This window comes from Pseudopodoces humilis, chromosome 16, assembly GCF_049639895.1.
Source record: "Pseudopodoces humilis isolate 2021_Gansu_Grassland_sample_001 chromosome 16, ASM4963989v1, whole genome shotgun sequence".
Taxonomy (NCBI): Eukaryota; Metazoa; Chordata; class Aves; order Passeriformes; family Paridae; genus Pseudopodoces; species Pseudopodoces humilis.
In genome coordinates this window covers 13,062,974-13,078,462 of record NC_142215.1, presented here as the reverse complement: position 1 = coordinate 13,078,462, position 15,489 = coordinate 13,062,974, and the positions used below count along the sequence as shown (strand labels likewise).

Here is a 15,489-nt window from a genome sequence, read left to right as displayed (position 1 = left end):
TTTTAAGCCTTGTTTAAATAACTTTGTGAGGACTTAAATTATCTGAATGTTTTTTGTTATGAATGATAATAAAAGTGAAACAATTGATGTTTACTAAAATTATTTTAAGAACTCTTTCTCATTGATTTGACACTACTACCATATAACTAACATGCTTGTTTAAGTAAATGGCTTTTTGCCAAAGACCTTATAATTATGACAGTCCCTTCCTAAACTAGTGAGACAGTTACCTTGGAGGTGTTGGCCTGGAATATTCAGTCTTTTGTTGCCCTTAGAGAGTGCTTGATGATTCTACACTTTCTGACATTTTTAGTGCTTTTTGGTTAGAATTTAAAGAAAAATACTCTTTTCTTCTTGGGAAACAGTGATTTATGCTTAAGCTTCTTTATAAAACTCACAGTGGGTCACAGATAATCACTATGTATATGTATATATGTATGTATGTATATGTTGTTTGGTGATTCTTCTTCTCAAAATTGCATTGTAGATTGAGGGGTAAAATCCACAATAAGCACAAACAGATTAGATCCAGACTAATTAAAATGTGTCAGTTATTTTGAAAGTGTATTGTGAAAAAAATGTTGAGTCGTGCACTTCAAGTACATTTCTCATCAACTTGCATTGCTGGTCTTTGTGTTTAACGGCAGCTAATATGAAAGATGCTCTGTATTTTAATCCAAGTTCAGGATTAGACTTTGAGCTAACATTTCCAGAAAACCTCCTAGGACACTGGACTGGCAATAGTTTGTTTCCGTTCCCAGGAGCAGTATTTACAATGGATTGACACAAACACCAGGTACAGGAACCTTTCAGTCCTCAAATGGCTCTTTTCAGTATTTATGTAAAACCAGTAAGTAGGTAACTATTCTATAAAACATGTTATTAATAAATGTAAAAGCTTCCTCCACCAAACCAAGCAGAAACCATAGTTGACTTCACAGCAGTTCAGTGGTTCACTGGAATAAAATGGATAAATACCGTTGTATTTGTTATTAGTCTTCGTGACCAATATAACAGATTCTATGGCAATCATTTAATTACATAGTCCAGTTAATTATCATGGTGTATTGTGACTCATTTAAAAATAAACAACTCCCAAAATATTTCTCTTGACTCCAGTTAGTCTGGCCTAGTATATTGATATGCTGAGTCTGGGTTCAAATTTAACAAGTTGATACTGGAGTAGCATTTAGTAATGTCAGCTATCTGTACAGGGCAGCCATGAAATCAAATCAGTGCTGTGGTCAGAGACTCCAGAGGCTGAAGCAGCAAAAGGTCTATGCATTCTTTTCTTCCATGCCTTGCTACCAGCCTTCAGCCACCTCGGATCACATTTCCTGCTTTCCATAATCAACAGCTTGTTAAAGGCTGGCTTGAAAAAAAAAAATCAACACCATTTCTATGACAACTGGCCTTGGATTATTTTTAATTAAGTTGCAAAATGGGGAATGGGTGGTGGCCAGTGTGCCACTGCTGGTCTTTACTGGAAACTTATTGAATAGGTTCTGTAGACAATACTGGAATTTCATTTATGTGAAGCAGGAGGAAGAGATAAGTCCATAGTTATAACATTGAAGGCTGTCCTTGACTATGTATTTCTGCTTTAATGTTTTGGGTTTCTTCATTATTGTTTTGGGTTTTTTATTGCATCTTTCTCTGCTTAGGGTAGAAATAAATCTGCAACAAAAGCATTTTGACATCACAGGTGTGGATTAGGAGGGTAGGAGTGAGTAAGGGAACAAGTTACTTGTCATCATATATACATAAACTCCAAGAGGTATAGAGAAAGGCAGAAACAGTGAATACAGTCCCAGTTCTTGTAGAACATAAAGAAACTTCTAAAAAACTAAAATCTCTTCCACAAGTATAATATCATGTTGACATCCCTGTTGGCATTAGCTATTCCTTCCCCATCAGTATCACTCTATTGGATAATGTGAATATTGTAAATATACTTGCAAATCTGTTTCAGCGGCTGTATACCTTTAAAATATTTTTTTATACAATTGAGGGAATCAGTTGTGTTATAGGCCTTTTGTTTACAATTTTCATCGAGTTTTGTCTCCAGTTATTGAAATGATATGTTTTGAAGCAAAAAAAACCCCAAACATCAGAGGTGGTGTAGAATAACCAAACTGTTTTTCTACTGTCTGATTCATGTAAGGGAAACCTTTTAGTTGGAACTCTCAAGCTTTTTTCACCAAACTCTGGAACTTTGCCTTCATAAAATATGCTATTTGAATCTTACTGTACTAAATTTACATTTAGTAAAACAGTAATTTGAGGGGGCTGTGTGTGTGAGGATTTCTCTTTTGAGTAACTTCGCAGCTAATCTGAATGTGCTGAGGGGACCAGAACCTGTGTCTGGAAGATTGTGATTCCCTTGATAAATGTTGCACCACAAGTTAGTGCTGAATGGTCTGATGTTGTCTTCTGTCTTGCATTCTCCTTAGGTGTAGAGCTTCTGTCACAGCATAACTCCCTCCCCAAAAATAGTGATCCAGCCAGGGAGAAGCACCAAGAGAAGGGAAGGACAGCTGTGGCTTAGCTCCAGCTTTGCACATGGAGCAAAGGGCTGCATGTGTGTCAGAGTCCCAAATCTGTGCAAGGAAGTGAGGTGGAAAAGGGGCAGCAAAAGCAGATTATGGAGGCAATACAAGGCAAAGCACAAATTTGCATCACTTTATGCTACTGTGCTGTGGTAACCTCATAATCTAACAATTTTCATATTGTTCAGTATTGCATATCTTGAAGGATCGCATTACAGGACCATGTGGTGCATTGCTGTGTCATGGTCTGTCAATTCAGTCAGGGAGAGTTGGGCTTGAAAGGAAGGTGGTGTCTTTCTGAAAAATTGAGGGGATGACTACATTAGACTTAAATCACATGAGAGTACATGTGTTGTGTCTCAGACAAATTTTAGAAGCTGAAGTATACATTAATACATTGAAAGGAAGACAGTGGAAATGGTGCTAATCACAATAATGAACAATTTATAATTAGTTGTAGATAATTTCTTGCTTTTATGCTTTAAGTGGCAATGCCCTGTAGTGCTTTAATTGTTGGTACTAATTTATTCTGTTTTTCGTCTTGCTTAAATGCAGAGTTTAGTTACACCTTCTTCTCTACCTTCATGCATTAGCTTTTGATTAGCAGTCCTTCTTCAGGGGAAGAAAAAGGTGGCACACAAAGGATGGGATAGATCTTACAGCCTGGCTGTGAATGGTTGCTATGTTGGATTCATTAGCAAAGGAAGCAATCAAATATTATTTGGTAATAACTTGATCCCTGAAGTTTTTCAAGTATTGCAGGTTGTATTTGGCAACTATGAACCATATGTAACTTTCAGAGTATCATCATAAGGAAGCAGATACTTGAATATACCAGTATATTAAAGCTCTAGCACTTTCTAGTCCTCAGCAAACATTTCATGTACATATTAAGGAAAAGTTTTATTTGGTCATGCTCTGCAGAGATTATGATTAGCCTAATTCTGTTTATAGTCTGCAGCTGAACTGAATTTGGGCAGGTTTTTCTTGCCAGAAAAAAATGGGGAAACTAAAACTGCAAAACCATGCAGAGCAGGCCTCCTGGAACAGCTTATGTAAATATGTAATTATCCAGTCTTCAGTGTGATTCATGTCCTTTTAATCTGCCATGAGAGAGTGGGAAACGTTGATGCTGTGGCTTCTTTAATGCTGCCACAAGCTATAGTTATTTTTTTTTTTTAATGTGGTATACCTACAAGAATGTGTCAAAGTAAAACTTGTTCACAGGGCAAGCTACAGACATTCTTCCTTTACTCCTCACTAGCCGAAGAACTTGCAGGCTTTCATGTATGAGATCATGATCATTGCTTTAATTTCTTTCTTTCTTTTTTTTTCCAAATAGGAAATTTGGAAATCAGTGTTGAAAAATGCCAAGTATTGCACACATGAAAAGCAGCTAATGATGCACACTTGGTGATGGACTCCTATACTGGTTAGGAAATGGTTTGTGTCATGGGGAAAGACTCGCTGAAAATGTCAGCTCAGGTCTTGTTAACAGGCAAATAAAAGCTTAGGATTTATTAGGGAAGAAATAAACTAACAAAATTAAAACCACCATTATGGTATTTTACAAATCCACATAGATGCATGGCATGTATATTTCTGGTCATCCTTTTTCAAGAGGCATGGGTAACAGAATTAAAAAGAGAAGGGTTGCAAGATTGGTGTGAGTTTTACGTGAGGAGAAACACTAAGTAGGCAAGGGGGTTTTCAGCTTTGAAGAAAAAAAAGATTGTATGGGCGAGTTTATAAAACTATAGGGGAGGTGAATTTTTTCATTCCACTTTTAAAAAATATATTCTTTTATGTGTTATGAGCAAATTGTCTCAAGATCTGCATATCTAAAGTAGAAATGGATTTTAAGAAGTTAGGTAAGTTGAAGAAAGGTCCATCAAAGAGTATTTTATTTTCAATATGTATTTTAATATATGTATGAGGTGTATGACTGCTTATTCATTAGAAACTGGGGGTTGTATTAAAGGAAGTACTGTTCTTAATTGCCACTGTTATTATTCCTTAAGCATCTGCTCTTGACCATTACATGGAAAGGATACAAGGGTAGGCAGAGTGTTAATCTGACCCCCAGGCTCTCTGGTGCCTGCTCAGCCCTTGCAGCCACAGGGGATCAAGTGGTAGAAATGCTCTCCCCTCACTCTTGGCAGAGAGTGCTCTTCTGTGTTCTGACACGTGTTTTCTCATCTTCCAGAAGTGGATGAATTTCACAGATTAAGCAAGTAAGCAAAACTGAGTGGCCTTTGCAGTCAAGTCATTTGCTTATGACTGACTTTCACCCTTGTCTGAAGGGGACTGCCCTGCATTTCTGTTAAGTATCTCTGTTTCAAGTGTACTTTTTTCCTTATTCCCTGTGGCAAACAGAACATGCTGATTTGGGAATGCAGCCAGCAAAATGTTTGTAGCTCATTGCAGTGTTAGTTTATGGATCTATAATCATCTCTGTTTCAAGAGTACGTATTTTTTTTTTTTTCTGTCATGATAGTTTACAATAAACCGAAAAGTCTACAGATAGATGCAATTATTGTTTGAGACCTTGGGCTGCTTTCAGCTGTATCGACTGTAACATAAGCAAACAGAATTTAAGAAGGACATCAGCAAGTTCCTAGCTGAAATTACATATAAACTTGGAGTCGTTGAAGTTGGGGTGTATTAAAATGCAAATGAGACACTCCAGCTACTCAGTAAGAGGAATGTGGTAAGAAACACAGAACTGGATTCTTTCAGACCGAGATGATTTCTCTGGCAGTCAGTGATTTTCCTAGCATAAGGGAGACAGCCTGTTTGGTAACTTGAAAGTGCAAGGGCTTTCTGAAGGAAAAGGAATTCCAGAGTTTATTGTGAAAATTATTTTTCATTGGAGTTTCTACCTTAGCCAGTTATTCTACTAATCATTGTTTCTATTAAGTTTGTTTTGGGACAAATATTTAGCTTATTAATGAGAAATCTAAAGTGGTTAACATCTGGCAAATTACAGGCTAATACAACCATGTCTGAAATGGGAAGTATAATATAACTTTGCTAGTGTCATTGAGTTTGTCTGAAATGAATTGTCATATTGTTCTGTTGGAAAAGTAATTTTGGTTGGGTTATTTGTGTTGTGGTCACCTTTTGTCATTAGAGGTTGAGGCATCCAAGGTCAGTTCATGCAGACTGGTTTTGGACAGGTGGGATTTATAGCTTTAGGGCAGCAGACCTTAAGTCAAACCCAACCACCAAGTTGTGCTCTGGCCAGAGCAGAGCTAGCTCTTTACATCTGGCAGCAGAAGGTTTAGGCTTGGGGCTGGGAGAGGTGGACAAGTGGGGCTTGAGACCCCTGTTGAGCAGTGACTGAGGACTAAAGCTGAGTGGGGAAGAGCACAGAAAGCCGCGGTGTGGCTGGCAGGGGCTGTTAGCTGCGTGCTGATGCAAAGGCACAGGGCAGTCCTGAGTTAGATGCTGCATTTGCATTAACAGCAAACTTAAGAATGATTTGAAAACTGCTGGGCTGGCTTTGAAGCAGGGTGAGGCTATGCAGCCTGCATCCAGCCCTGCTCTAGGCTCATTCTTTAAGAAGTGGCCAGGTACCTGTACAGCCCCGGCCAACTTAGTTAATGTAGGCCTGAAAAGCAGCTGCCAGGTTCAAGCTGACTTTATGCCTCTGTGTGATCCTGAACTGGATCAAGTGAATTTCATGGGAGTGAGACCATGATGCAGATGTGCTCCAGTTGTCTCCCTTTTGGAGAAAAATAGTTTATCTTATTTTTAATTCTATTTCTTCCCTCTTGCTTTGAAAAGCAAATAGTTAATTGACTGTATCAAGTCCTTCAGCTGAATGTGTTAATTAGCCACTGTGGTAAACATCTGCAAGATCTGGTTTATCTGTTGTTACTTCTGGGAGCAAATTACACATGCACTTTTAATATTTGATAGAGTTCTAAATTTCTGTGTGTTAAGCGTTCTAGTGCTAAATGATGAAGGTAAAAGTGCGCCTGGAATTGTTACTATGAGAGCTTATTTTTCAAACTTTCTTTAAAGGCTTAAGATTTGGCAAAAAAGCTTTCACAAATAGATGCAAGAGTTTTATGTTTTTATACTATTATGAAGGAATGTCAGGAATGACTTGTTGAAATAGTACCTAATTAAATATTTGGTACTGTTTTCTAATTTTTTTTGGTGAATATTGGCAGATTTAACACAGGAGGACAAGTCTGGATTGGCTTTTGACTTTCCATAAAATGTAATATATCTGCTTTTTACATGGTAGCTTGTTTGGCACGTGCATACATCAAACCAAAGGAACTTGAAGTCCTGATGAATAAAATCAATGCATTAATAACTTTTGACATGTGCTCTGTTTGTGTTGTTATGAAGTATGCTTTGGTTATATTAGATAACTTGCCTTCCTGTGAACTGTTTAAAAAAAAAAAAAAGCTGTCTTCAGTTGCATTGTTAATGAACTGTTAAGGACAAGTTCTCCAAGCAGTACACATTGGGTGGACTAATATATGAATGTTGTAAAAGTACTGTAAATTAAATATGAACATATAAGTTCATATTTATATTTTGGTGCCATATAAAATATGTAAGCTATAAATGGAGAAACAGATGATGCTTTTTCTCTGGTCTTTAGATAAGCGGTTTCCCTTAAATATCTTTGGAAGTGAGAGAGAATTAGTGAAAACAACCTCAGTGTCATTTCTAAATGCTGTCTGTTAAGCAGATGGTAAAACTGCTGAGGCGTGTTGTGCTGACACCTTGCTGTTGAAACGGCCAGCAGGGCTGAAGGCCCTGCAGAAACACATGTTGTGCAACAACCCTTGATCTAACACTGTGTATTCTCCCTATTTTGAAAATTGTGATAGGTCTTATATCTCTGTCATAGATGCCAACTTCAAAGAAATGTCTGCGTGGCCTTTGTGTAATTAAAAGAAATTCTCCTCACAATCCACAGGTCCCCCTTAAAAATACAAGAGACAGGACTGTAATGAATTCCATGCAACCAAGTATTTGCTGCATTGCAAGATAGAGAAAACATTGCTTGTGGAATCTGTGAATTTGGTACAATCTTAATGTCATAATTGAATCTTTTTTTTTTGAAACTGTTACTTTTCCATGATGAATAGCATATGCTGGCAGTATTTTATGGAAGGAAAAAAAGCTCGCTTTTTTCAATTTAGAGTTTAAGAGAACCAAATAATACACTGAGCACAGCATGAAAAGAAAAATACTTGAATTTGCTAGTGTAGCTCGGCAAAGTTTTTTTCATTCTCATCAAGCTTGTAACTAATGTTGATGTTTGGGTATTTAAGCAAGAAGAATGTTGGTTTTATAAGGCATCTATTGAGCTCTTGTTTTCTTAAGCAGCAATAGTCCAGATCACTGTTTGTTTTTTCAATTTGAATTGATATTTATGTTCCCTCCAATAAAAGCTGTATGCTTTCTTGTTTTGCCATACAGCTGTGGATTTCTGTGCAAAGACCAACCTGTGCACAGCTAGCTGCTGGTTTAGTCAGAAAAAGGCTGGGGGAATATGCTTGGATTCTAATTAATGCACTAATATCACCAAACATTTGTCACAAAAAATGGTAGAGATAATACTTGTTATTTCAACACCCAGGAACTGTTTCAAAAGGCTGTGTGGTGAATCCAGCAGTTAAGAAAGACTTTAAATTCAGTAACCCATTTTCAAACCTGATAAATTTTGGGTTATGTTCTCAATATTACTCTTAAACGTGTGACTCAGGTAAGTGTGTCTATTTAAAATCTGCTTCAGTTTCTGATGGGAGTTGCAGGAAAAAAAGTCTAAAATCTAAAGCTTATTAAGCATATATTCATAAAATAGATGAAAATGAGTTTTGAACAGAATTACTGCATTTTGTTGCTTTTCTTTGAATGCTTTGGCATTGCACTGGAGATCTTCAAATGAATTGTGTACAGCAGCTGTCTGTCCTCACCTGTTTTTAATAACTTTGTATAGACTAAACCAGTGAATCAGTAAAATACAAGGCCTCTCTGTTAGTGCAGTATATCATTAATTGAGGTTTATGCCAAGCAGAAAGTTTGAGTTCTTTGGCTGTTAAGAAATTAGAAGTTGACAAGAACAACTGACCCACTTGTGTGTGTTGCCTGCTCTGATGAAACAGAGATCCAAACAGTTTCAGCTCCACTGGCATTTAGTTGTTCATGTGTGCGACGTCTGTTGCGAAGCTGCTTTGGCACCTCTTCGCAGGCATTAGTCAGCTTGTCATAGTGGGGCACATTGCTGGAGATCATTCCTGCTATCTGATGTATGTGGTAGTTGTTTGGAGATCAACAAAAATCTCCACTCAGGGTTTTGCTTTCTAGCTGGAGGAGAAAGTACTGTTACAGAGTTGGTTATCGAGCCTAACTGCTAAAAATAGCAGGAGAGACAGCAGAATAATAAAGTGAATAACAGGAGCACATACTCAAATTATGCTGGTAACAAACACAATGTTCTGAGGGTTTCTAAAGTAGAGCAAACTTTTGTCCCACATTCCAATAATTTATTTGGAAGGCATGTTCCACTTGAGGATTGCCAAGAACTTTACAAATACTAAGCCTTTTAACATGTCTAAGGTATATGCTGTGCCATTTCAAAAAGAACCTCATAGGCAAAAATGATACCTATTTTTTTCCAGAATCCTGTGATCTATAATAGCACAGAAAGTTTTCCTTCAGTAGTTCAGGGAAGCCTCCTCAGGTAGGAAACCTGTTGTAGCTTTCTATTTCAAATGAGTTTGTGGACTAAAAAGGTGGATGTTTTTTGTATGTTTTCATTTTTGTCCCCTTCAGATCTGAACATGACATCCATGTTGCAAACTGAATTTGAAGTGACATACCTCCAAATTTCTAGCATTTTATCACCTATGACAATCTAGCTGCACTTTTTGCAGGTGTAAAAATTAAGAGGCCCATGTGAGACACTAATTCTCCAAATGCATGTATGACTTAAAGTTTAAATGGATGAACTTAGGACAACAGAGCTAAGGAAAAAAGGTACCAGAATTACTAAGGTAAAAAGAACTGCTTCGAGAAATACCTATACTTAATGTCAGAGGATTGGACTGGAGTTTTAATGCTGTAAAATATTTGAATTGAAAATTAAAATAAGTTTTCCAGAAGAAAATTGAAACACATGGTTTTGCCCTGAGGTGAAGGAAATAGATGTCAGCAAGCTGCAGAGCCTTGTGGTGAAAAGTTTTATGAACAAACTTTAAACTTCTGGGGTGATTAGTTTGAATAAATGCAATAACAGATTTAGGAAAAAATAGGCACCAAATCTTTTGTTAGATGGAAAAATCAGGAAGCCTAGAATTTCAAAGGTTGCACGAGCCAGAGTTGAAGACTTTCACAGCTCCTTGGTCTGTGCAAAAAAATGTAGTCTTGTAGTGTAGCATTCTGGTTTTTTTTAAAGCAATAAGTTTATACATACCTTCAAAAAATTCCATGCTGACCTGAGTGTATTCCACAGGCATGATATGTCTTCATGTTAAATGACTCTTATAATACATTTTTCTGCTTTTGTGGAGGTTCACAAAGGTTTTCAAATCACAGATTTGAAGCAACTTAGCACATGCTCCAGTAACGCAGCAAGAAGTCAAGTAAAGTACTGCTGGTGGTGATTGGTGAATACTGAAATTACCTATGTAGATTACGAAAATTGTGATTTCTTTGGCAAGCAAAAATCCGTGATGAAAAGTCAAGTGTGCAGCAATACTGTGTATTGTCAGTCCCTGTCCTGGTCTGACAGCTGCTGTGTTCATAGTCTGGTCCCACTTGGACAGACCAGACATCCAAGTCAAGGTAAAATCTTTTGGATGGTTGTTGTTAAAAGTAAACTCTGCAATGTGTGTATACAGAAGGTATTTTTTCATCGTTCTGACTGATTTCCATGCCAGGCCTGGGACCACTGGAATTGCTGGAACTTCCAAAGCACTTACCACAGATTATACTTACTTTTGCTTCTTGTTATCTTTGACAGTAGCTGTATGATTTGGGAAAGAAAAAAATGTTTATACATGCCTGTTTTAAACAGCTGCCTAGGTTTATGGAAATTGCTGGGTGCTCTTAGGGGGCAGGTCCTTTAGGACAATGTTTCTGCTGGAGATGCTGACAGTCTCAGTCCTGATGCTGAACAAATCTCCTGTTTGCTTAAGATTAATCTGTATAATTTAGTAAGCAGTCTAAATCTCCACCCCCAGCTCCCTCAAATTTTGTTATGTTTAAAGCACTTTACAGCTTTCAACTTTCTCTGGTGTTTATTTTTGTTTTCTTTAGACTCGAGATGATTTTCTTGGACAAGTGGATATTCCTCTTTATCAGTTACCGGTTTGTATTTTTTGTTTGTTTTTAAGACTATGAAAGGGAGAAAATATTTCTATATGCACTCTATTAGTCATCTAAGTTAACAATGCGGATAATAAAGTGATTAAATTCTCCTGCTGTGTGCGTTCTTTATTTTATTTTGTCAGATCTGTTTGGAGTTTTTCAGTCCTGATCTTTATAAAACAATGTAGGTTACCTTGTTTTTTAATACTGTAGTGCTTTTAGCTTTTCCATAGTTTTACAGTCTTAAAGATAAGAAGTGATTGTAATTATTGTCATGTCTTAAAATATTTCTTTAAAGTCTGTATATTTATTTTTACTGTTCCTTATTTGCATAAACAGATACAAAAAGGATGGTAAGTGACAAATAGAGAGCTAGTGTTGCTTTGGTCATTTTTTGTTTCTTGTATTTTTTTTGCAAAGCAGATAATTAGTTTTAAAGATATATCACCAAGAACATTAAAATAAATTAGCTTTTTCATTTTCTTCTGAAGTTTCAAGACATTAGCAGATACAGATTTATCAGGAACTGTCTTAAAAACAGGGTAGCAACCATGGCAAACCTTTTCCAAGAGCAGCTGTTTCATTCTGTAATGTGTATAGACACTGAAAGGTAATGGTTGTTTCCTTGAACCAGAGTATTGGTCTTATTGCTAAGATTAAGGTTGGTATTGCTGTTACTGTATCTGAACCTGTAATTTAAGTTTTAAAATGTTATATGGCCTTTAAAGAAATCAGTTGTAAATTTCTGATAGTTTTCTTTGATTTCAAGTGCTTGATAAAAATTTTTCTTGAAAAAAATTCTTATTCCAGACAGAAAATCCAAGTATGGAGAGACCATATACATTTAAGGATTTTGTTCTTCATCCAAGAAGGTTAGTAAATACCACATGGAAATTCTAATTTTTATATCTAAATAATGTTTTTATGTAATCAGTTGTAAATACATATGCATTTTCTAAGTTTTTCCATCCATTCCAAGAAATTTGAGTAGCATTGCTAAGATACTTACGTTCTGCTAAAAAGTCAGCATTATTTTAAATGCTTACTGTATTCAGAAGTCTGAAGCCTCAGTTCCATTATAAAACTTAATTAATGTAGATTATAAAAAGTCGAGTTTGTGTTGGAACACTTGAAAATAATCCTCTAGCTGTGCTTTTTCAGCTATTTTGTTTTACAAGTGCACAACAAGATCATTTTATTTTCTCTTCTGCAGCCATAAATCAAGAGTTAAAGGCCACCTTAGATTAAAAATGACTTACTTACCTAAAAACAATGGGTCTGAAGAAGAAACCACAGAACAGGCTGAAGAATTAGAGGTGGGAAAAATGTGTTTATTGCTGAAAAATTAATGTTAGGAATCACTAAGCTATAAATATGTTTTAGAAATAAGCCAGTTAAAAGTGGTTTCTTGTATCTTGCATACAATTTAAAGTGCTTAAGTTTCTGTTGTAGGTACTGTTTAATGTTGTTTGACCCCAGACAGACACTAACATCTTTGGTTTTAGAATTTCAGTTCTCTCCAATCTATAGGGATATTTTGATCTTACCTGCCATATATATGTAAATTTTTTAAACACATCCAATGTATATTAATGGATTTCTTTTCCAGACTTAACTCTATTCAGCATTACCACCCTTGCTGTAATTAAACTTTGTTACAGAAGGATATGTTTATCTGCCTCACACATTTGCAGCATATGTATGAAATGAACAATATTTAAGCTTTTAATGTATTCTCTTAATGCTGTTCATTTTCCTAGAACTGACAACCTCTGGTATTAATATATTTAAGGACCTTGAGTTAAAAATAAGATTTCTGCGTGAATAATATGCCCTGTTGCTTTTTAGAAATAAACACACTAAAATGAGTGTCAAATTTACTGGCTTAAGATGCAATGGCACTACACCTTAAAAGGGGGAGTGGCTTGATAAATTAAGATAAGTTTTTAAACTTCTCTTAAATTAAAGGTAGTTATGTCTTTCAGCCTGGGTGGATTATATTGGACCAACCAGAGGCTGCTAGCCAGCCACAGCAGCAGCAGCAGGAATCTCCTCCACTGCCTTCAGGCTGGGAAGAAAGACAAGACATCCTCGGCAGGACCTACTACGTCAATCATGAATTCAGAAGAACACAGTGGAAAAGGCCAACTGCACAGTATGTCTTTTAGCCTGAAAATTCAAGTCTTACATTAGCTAGTGATTAGTAAATCACCCTAGTTACATTGACAGCAAGGAGAAATAAGAAGTGAACAGCTTGAAAATTAGTAGAGAGCTTTCCCTCACTTAACTTAGAAGCCCTCATGCAGTGGTCACTGGCTCATGATGATTTTGACTTTACAGTGCTCTTCAGGTATGTATTCAAGTCGCAACTGGTTGCAGTTGGAGAGATAACAATTACAGGAATGGAAAGTAAATGATTTTTTAGTTTTCAGCCAGCTTTTTTCTTCCCATCAGGGACTTCTTTAAATTGTTTGCCTTATTTTTTTTTCAGTTTTTTTTCCCTGGAATGCTACCTGGTTCTTCAGCCTACACTTCACATTGACATGAATGCTTACTAATTTTAAACAGTTTACATTAACTTATATAGTCCAGACTGTTTCTTTTTCTTCTGCCAAAATGACTGTGATGTATGTTTTTGCTGTTAGCCTGGCTTACCGTTGAAAGATAAACTCTGGCTGCTGTTTGCTGACTTCTCCCACCCTGCCCCACCAGGGACAGCGTGGCTGTTGCAGATCTTGGCAGTGTGCAGCTGGAGGCCCAGCACGTGTTCACTCACCGGCGACAAATATCAGAGGATACAGAAAACACAGACAGCAGAGATTCCCCCGAGGTAAAACAATAAATCTCAAAATGTTTCTGAAATGCAAGTAATTTTTTAATCTAGCCTACTCAAAAAGCTTGTCTTAACTAATCGTAACTTGGAACTGCTTTCTAAAAATGTTTTCCCTTTATTTTCTTTTTAAAGAGCTGGGAAATTATAACTGAAGATGAGGCAACAATGTACAGCAGTCAGAATGTTCAAATGCCACTCTCGCAGAGTAGCTGTGATATACAGAGTCATCTTGCAGAAGAATTGAGTAACAGACTTACTACCTCTGGCAGTCCAGCTACTGGCCAGTCAACAGCCTACACTGTAAATTATTTTCCTCATTGTTCTGATAGAATTAGATCCATCAATACTTTATTTACGAATTATATTTTTAATTTAATCTCAAATGCACAGATCTTAAGAATAGTCTTTTTACTGTAGAATCCCATCTAAACAAGCATTTTCTTCCTCTCTGCTTTGCTTATGTGGATTTCTGCCTGAAGTTAAAACAGATTTGTGTGAGCTATTTTTTAGTCTGTAAACCTACCTCTTAGTCTAGTGTCATAGAGTGCTGAAAACTACGAATGAAAAAATCTGTCTGTATCCTGAAAGCTTATTTCTAAGGGAGTTGTGCTATGTGAGTTACTTTTCGCATTAGAACAAGTTCTAAGATTGACCGTTTTTCATTGTGGATATTGGGATAAGGTTTTATGGTTGGGTTGAGTAAACCTGCTGCTTCTGTAGCAGCAAAAAAGGGAGCTTGCACATACAGTTCCACAACCCTTGTGCCAGCTGTCAAGCTTGCCTGACCTCTGTGGAAGTCTGTTCAGCTTGCCAACCCAGCAGAAAGCTACTCTCTTTTCCCCAACTCTGCTTTTTTGCAGTTTGAGCAACTGAAACAGCGTGCTAGGTTGTCTGATAAATGCTACAGTAGCAGAGGGAAAAGAGCAGGATTATGTAGCCAGATTGAAACTCGACTTTTTGGTGGTAGCAAGCAATTAAATAAACTCAGCTGTCCTGCGAAACCCGAGCTCCACAAACAGCCTTGTAACCTGATACGTGACGTGAGAAATCCACTGTCCATTGAGGAAAGCCTGTAGAGGTGACCCAAGCCATCTAGACTGATAGATTTTGGTATTGAAATAATCATTAATTTTTGTGATGTTGAGAATTCTCTTCCAAATGTAAATTTGGAACTGACAATGTTTATCTGAGTTTGTACAAATGTATCACTACTGTTGCTGGAAACAGTCAAGTGAGAGTAACAAGATTTTACTTGATCTCTGCTATTCAGCATCCCATGGATAGCAAGGAAATTGTTATTTCAGCTTGCTTGGGTGGCCTGAGCAAAGAAAGAGGCAGATACTCAAATTATTTGCAAAAGTCAGCTAGAATGGCAGTCTTGCCTCCTGGGGTGCACAGGATACCCCACACCCCCCACCAAAAAATTAACAAGTTAATCATGCTTTTTCTTTGAAGTATTCCAATAGTGTGTGGATAGGGAAAAATCCTTCAAATGGTTGTGGAAATTCTGGAGCAGAATGAAATACATGTGCCTGATTGTAGCAAGTAAGATCTAAATGTGGCTTTAGGCAGGAATGTGGACAGTTCTGCAAAGTCCAGGGATTTAATTGCTTTTCTCAAACTGGTTATGTCAGACTCCCCTGTCTTTTCATTATTGACCTAATCTACTCTCTGGAAAGTTGGGTTAGCTCTGCTCTGTCACAGACTTTACTGACAACACAAAAAGTTCTATACCGTAAACTCAATTTTACTGTAACTATTGGT

At 36.9% G+C, this 15,489-nt stretch overlaps 1 protein-coding gene across 4 annotated transcripts in view; it reads left to right on the top strand.

Moving 5' to 3' along the window:
* The window catches only part of NEDD4 (NEDD4 E3 ubiquitin protein ligase), a 49,729-nt gene that overhangs the window by 19,857 nt on the left and 14,383 nt on the right, over nucleotides 1–15,489 (top strand). For all 4 annotated transcript variants that reach the window (XM_014251245.2, XM_005521474.2, XM_014251246.2 and 1 more), the window contains 6 exons: nucleotides 10,842–10,892; nucleotides 11,703–11,764; nucleotides 12,106–12,208; nucleotides 12,878–13,047; nucleotides 13,605–13,722; nucleotides 13,858–14,025. In XM_014251245.2, coding sequence (XP_014106720.1) covers nucleotides 10,842–10,892; nucleotides 11,703–11,764; nucleotides 12,106–12,208; nucleotides 12,878–13,047; nucleotides 13,605–13,722; nucleotides 13,858–14,025 — 672 coding nt within the window. The remainder of the gene's footprint in view (nucleotides 1–10,841; nucleotides 10,893–11,702; nucleotides 11,765–12,105; nucleotides 12,209–12,877; nucleotides 13,048–13,604; nucleotides 13,723–13,857; nucleotides 14,026–15,489) is intronic.